Consider the following 6,114-nt stretch of genomic DNA (forward strand, 5'->3'; position numbering starts at 1 on the left):
TCAATGGGCTTGAGGGATCTCAAGCCCCCTCCTGTGGAACATAGGACCATACATCCCACCCCAAGTCCATGGAGAGGGAAATCAGCCAGAGTGAACTGACTGGGAACCAGGACATGGGGAAAGCAGAGAGGTAAACAGATTGAGCGGAAGGAGAGGAAGGTCTGAGGAGGAGTGCTCTGATCCTGCTGCTGCCCGGGAGTGGACCGATGGACAACTCAATGAGAAAGTAGAGAACCCCCATCAGTTTCCTTGTGTATGCATAACCATTCATCACTAAAATTTTCTTCCTAGTAATGGATTGCACTTTCACATGCTTTTCAACGTATCAGGCCTAGTTAAAGTGTTACAAAAATATCTCTCAATTCAACAAACATTTATAGAGTACTCCCAGTGTATCAGGCTCCATATAAGTTCAGCCACACACACACACACACACACCATATATATATAATAGCTTCACGTTTCTTCTCTGCACTGCCCTTCTCTGCCCTCCATCAACCCAGATCCTACCCCACCCTGTGAGACCCAGCTCCAGTTCCACCTGACCCAGGCCACAGTGAATTCCTGCCACTTCTGAAATTTGGTTTCACTTATATCTCAGGTTTTATGAAGTGAATGTCATCTCTCTGGTTAGACTTGAGCCTCCTAAGGACAGAGACCATTGTTGGAATTTTCCAGAGGGAAACCACATCAGCAGTTTATATCAGACCAAGCTCAGGCCAAGCCTTAACCTTCAACTGGAGGACAATCTCCACTGCCCAGCACAGTGCCTGGGCCCGTGCAGACAGTTTATAAATTTTGTAGTAGCAAAGACTCTACAACTTGTCAGTAGGCAGGGATAATCTGAAAATTGAGAAGTTAAGGATGATCGAACAAAAATCAAAAAGGATTTGACTCATGCCTTGCCTCTTCCCTCCTAAGTGAAATAAAGTCATACTACCTTTTCTCACTCCTGTCTGAGAGCTTCCTTGTTAACTTTCCCTGGGTCCCCTAATTATCAACCAGCCTTCAAGCCTGGCCTCTCCTCTTTCTTTGAGCACATTTCCTAAAGTCTCTGGAATGGCTCAAGGTAACTGCTAATGTTCTATAATCCTTAGTGTTTACTCTAAGTAGCAGTACCTTCTGGTTTTGCTTGTATTTCCAAACAAGGTCTGGAGCCAAGAGCTCCAGTGGTCTGGGCAAACACCTTCCCTCCCGTGGTTCCTGTTTCTCAAACCCTCTTGGACCTGAAGTCCTGAGGGTCTTCCATCAACCCAGCTCCCTCTCCTTTCAACTGGAGTAACTAAGGCACCTTCCTGACCAGCAAGGAGGCCTGGTCTGACCCACTTCTCCAGGGTTTCTGGCAAGAGAGTATAGCCTCTCCTCCTTTATCATGTCTGCTTCCCACCTTATACAAATGGGGGGAAATTGTAAACAGTGAGGACAGGACAAGTTCCCAGGCAACAACACCACTATGGTGATATTGTGTGCCAAGGATGGGAGCGGGAACACCCAGAGGAGAAACAAACGTTGTCATCCTCTCTTCTGCCAACCCTGCATACTCACTTTCCTACCAGATATTAAGCTAGTAGAGTCTCTGGAAGGTATAAGGAAGTTCGCAGGAGCAAAAAGACTTAAGGAAGAAATCATATCACACTAAGAGGTATGGAGGTGGGAGGGAGGAGGGGAGGGAACAAGGATAGTTGCCAAGTTATCAGTTACTTCTTAAATTCTTAAGAATGCTTCATGTCTTTTGTTTGGCCAGTTTTACCTCCCAGATTCCCGTAAAGCACATGGTCCAACCTGTTACCTAACAGCCAGCGTCACTTACCTGTTCTCCTCAAATGGGAACACTGGCCTAGGATTAAAGCACAAACCAACAAGCCAAGTACGGTGGCCTGAGTCATCCCAAGAAGTCCGGAGCCTCTAAGTGGGAACCTTCCACACCCTCTTCAAGCAATTTACAGCAGCACCAACAGTCGCAATGAAAGTTCTAATCTCTTTTCTCCTGTTGCTGCCATTAATGCTGATGTCTGTGGTCTCTAGCAACCCAAATCCAGGTAAATACAATTAATTTTCTATAAAAGGGGGAAGGGGGGGGGATGTGGCAAACAAAAAAAGAAAATTTGGCAAAAAACAACCTGCATTAAAATGTAGCTCCTTTTAGCTACAGGATTTGAGGTAAGTTAGCCTATCTCAATACCTATTTCCTCATTTACAAAAGGGAGAAAACTGTACTTACATCCAAAGAGTGTTGTGAGAGTCAAATGAGATAGTGTATACGAAAATGTCTGAAACTGTAGCTGGCAAAGAAAAATTTAAAAAATTGGCTCAGCAAAGATCTGATCTCCTACATCTCCCCCAAATCTCTCTTCCAGCAAAATAATGAATTTCTCCACAGCCAGTCTTGGTGGCAGTGGTGTAAAGGTGTTGAGGGCAGTTGTACATTTGTAGAAAATAAGGAAGTCCTTGCTTATATTCTTTAGAGTGCACTAGACAACCCACCAACAATTATAATGCAATTTAATGACAAAGTAATAAGCTAGAAAAATCATACCACTAGATAGTATCTATATTTGAAAAGCTAGCCATACCAACCCCTATTCTGACAGCTCACCTTTTGAAGCAACTCTTGATTAGGGTTATTTATTTGTTTATTTATTTATTTTTAAATATATTTTTATTGATTTCAGAGAGGAAGGGGGAGGGAGAGATAGAAAAATCAATGATGAGAGAGGATCATTGATTGGCTGTCTCCTGCACGCCCCCTAATGGGGATCGAGCCTGCAACCGGGGCTTGTGCTCTTGACCAAAATGGATCCTGGGACCCTTCAGTCCAAAGGCCCATGATCTATCCACTGAGCCAAACCGGTTAGGTCTTGGTTAGGGTTTTTTAAACAGTTCCGGTCATTCAGCTCTTAGCAGAAAAACCATGCTGAAGAGAGCTCATCCTCATGGATGATTATACTCGAGAAAATCATCTCCCCAAGGGCTACTTTGAGTTAAATAGCTTTGTTACATACTCAGCATGAACTTGGTCCTAAAATCAAGAGTTCAACTCCAGCCCTGGCTTGTTGGGGCCTTGGCCTACAGACCAAAGGGTCATGGTTTCAATTCTCAGTCAAGGTCAGGTACCTAGGTTGCTGGTTCCCCAGCCCCAGTAGGGGCAGGTGCAGGAGGCAATGAATCGATATGTCTCTCTCGAGTAGATGTTTCGTTCTCTTGCCCCCTCCTCCATCCCTTCCATTTTCTCTAGAAATAAATCAATGGAAAAAATATCCTCCAGTGAGGATTAACAAAATAAGAGTCCGACTCCACCCCAATTTCTTCTTCCTTATAGAGAGGAGCTTTCTGGAGGCTACTGGGCCCCATGGCTTAGCCCACCATTCTGGAAGAGAAGGTTTTTCCATTACTATGGCAGACACCAAGGTTAGAGTCCTCAACCTAGAGTCCTCAGCCTGGATTCAAAGCTCCAGCCATGCCCTGGCCAGTTTTGCTCAGTGGACAGAGCGTCAGCCTGAGGACTGAAGGGTCCTGGGTTCGATTCCAGTCAAGGGCACATGCCTGGATTGCAGGCTCGATCCTCAAGAGGGGGCGTGCAGAAGGCAGCCAATCAATGATTCTCTCTCATCATTGATGTTTCTAAATCTCTCTCCTCCCTTCCTCTCTGAAATCAATAAAAATATATTCAAAAAAGGAAAAATAATTACAAAGCTCTAGCCACAACCTGCCTTTCCAGTCCACCCCCTCCAACTCACTATCAAATGCTCTATGCTCCATCTAAACTAGACTTTGTTCCCTAAAAAGGTCTTGTGCTGCTCTAGCTGGTTTGACTGAGTTGATAGAGCACTGGCCTGTGGACTGAAGGGTCCTGGGTTTGATTCCAGTCAAGGCACATGCATGGGGTTGTGGGGTCGATCCCCAGTAGGGGGCATGCAGGAGGCAGCCAATCCATGATTCTCTTTATCATTGATGTTTCTATTTCTCTCTCCCTCTCCCTTCCTCTCTGAAATCAATAAAAGGGGGGTTGTACAGGAGGCAGCCAATCAATGATTCTCTCTCATTATTGATGTCTCTCTCTCTCCCTCCCTTTCCCTTCCTCTCTGAAATATATATATACTAGAGGCCTGGTGCATGGATTCATGCACCGGTGGGGTCCCTCAGCCTGGCCTGCGCCCTCTTGCAATCTAGGACCCCTTAGGGGATGTCAGACTGCTGGTTTGGGCCCAGTCTGCAGTCTGACATCCCCTGAGGGATGTAGTAGTGCATGATGCGGCAGGCAGCTGGGGAGGAACCGGAGCCCGTGCCAGGCTCCCGCTCACTCTGGCCCCACTGCGCCTGCCACCTCTGCTGCTCGGTAGTGCTGACACGAAGGTGGGAGAGGCTTGTGCCACCACAGCAGCGCTCACCAGCTGTGAGCCTCATGTCTGGTGCCTGTTGGTCAGCTGAACAGCGCTCCTGCTGTGGGAGCACAATGACCACCAGGGGGCAGCACCTGTGTTGAATGTATGCCCCCTGGTGGTCAGTGTACGTCATAGCTACTGGTCCACCAGTCACTTAGGCTTTTATATAGAGATGCTAAGTGTCCTTCCCACCTTCTGACTGGTCACTTTGATGCACACTGACCACCAGGAGGCAGACGCTCAATGCAGGAGCGGCCATGATGTGCACAGAAAAAAACGGCACCTTGGACCTGGCGCCCAGAAAGCAACACTTGGCTTCTCCCAAGTGGGACACAGGCCCCACCATCACCCTGGAGTGACAGCCCACTAAATTGCAGCCGACACTGCCAAGAACCCATGGTGCAAAATGCAGCCCACAGCCCAGCCTGGAAACAGTTGCTGTGGATGCTGGTTAATGATGTCATGTAGCAACACCTGGCTTCCTCTCTCTAGCGACTAGCCTCCTTGGAGTTTCAGGAACACAGGTGAAAATATTTTACCCTTCTAACAAATGTCTGTGAAGTGTTTTCCCATGCCTCAAGAAAAGTTGGGGTGCTTCACTGGGCTGAAAAAAATTTAGCTAAATCAGAAAGCAGGTCTAATTAAGCAAGTTTATTCTATATATATAAAAGGCTAAGTTGACTTGCACATGCGTGATACATATAAAGCTCTCACCAGCGCCAGTCGCACGCGTGTGTTTCCATCTGTCATTGTCGATCATGAATTTGGTTGACATTTCTATTATAGAGAAAGGGCGAATAGCGATATTAAAATATTTCTTCTAATTAATTTCCTTTCAATGTGCATAAATTCGTGCACCAGGCCACTAGTATCTTATCTAATAAAGAGGTAATATGCAAATTGACCATCACACTGTCACAAAGATGGCAGCACCCATAGCCACAAGATGGTGGCACCCAGTCCCCTCAGCCCTGCCGGAGTCCCCCAGTCCTTTCAGCCCCACTGAAGGTATGGCAGGCGCATGGTGCAGCCGGAGTCCCACAGTCCTTTCAGCCCAGCTGGGGGTGGGGGTGGGGGCAGCAGGCGCATGACGCAGCCAGACATTCCCTCAGCTTCCAGCTGCCCAGGGCCGGCCCAAGGTGCAGGCAAGCCTCAGATGTCAGCTGCCCAGCCACCCAGGGCTGGCACGAGGCGCAGGCAAAACTTGGATGTCAGCTGCTCAGCTGCCCAGGGCAGGCCCAAGGCACAGGCAAGCCTCAGATGGCTCAGGTAACCAGGGCCGGTCAAGGCTTGCGCACGAGGCGCAGGCAAACCTTGGATGTCAGCTGCTCAGCTGCCCAGGGCAGGCCCAAGGCACAGGCAAGCCTCAGATGGCAGCTGTCTAGCCACCCTGATCGCCCGAAGCTCCGGTAACCAGGGCCAGCCAAGGCTTGTGCTGCTGGCAGTGGCAGCAGCACAGGTGTGATGGGGGAATCATCTTCCCCTGATTGCCGGGTCACCTCCCACCCTTGAGGGCTCCCGGACTGTGAGGGGGGCATGGTGGGCTGAAACCACCCTTACAGTGCATGAATTTTCATGCACCAGGCCTCTATTTAGTTAATAAAACGGAATCCTTACCCTAGCTGGTTGGGCTCAGTGGATGGAGCATTGGCCTGCGGATTTAGGGTTTCTGGGTTCAATTCCAATCAGGGGCACATGCCCGGGTTGCAAGCTCTATCCCAGGGGGGGGGCA

The 6,114-nt window shown here is 48.4% G+C and overlaps 1 protein-coding gene across 1 annotated transcript in view; it reads left to right on the plus strand.

Annotated features, from left to right (window-relative positions):
- Positions 1-1,768: 1,768 nt before the first annotated feature.
- CXCL17 (chemokine (C-X-C motif) ligand 17) overlaps positions 1,769-6,114 on the plus strand; it is a 19,402-nt gene continuing 15,056 nt past the window's right edge. The window contains exon 1 of the mRNA XM_006761062.2: positions 1,769-2,039. Within this exon, the coding sequence (XP_006761125.1) occupies positions 1,964-2,039 (76 nt within the window). The 5' untranslated portion in view covers positions 1,769-1,963. The remainder of the gene's footprint in view (positions 2,040-6,114) is intronic.

Source organism: Myotis davidii, unplaced genomic scaffold, assembly GCF_000327345.1.
Source record: "Myotis davidii unplaced genomic scaffold, ASM32734v1 scaffold1577, whole genome shotgun sequence".
NCBI lineage: Eukaryota > Metazoa > Chordata > Mammalia > Chiroptera > Vespertilionidae > Myotis > Myotis davidii.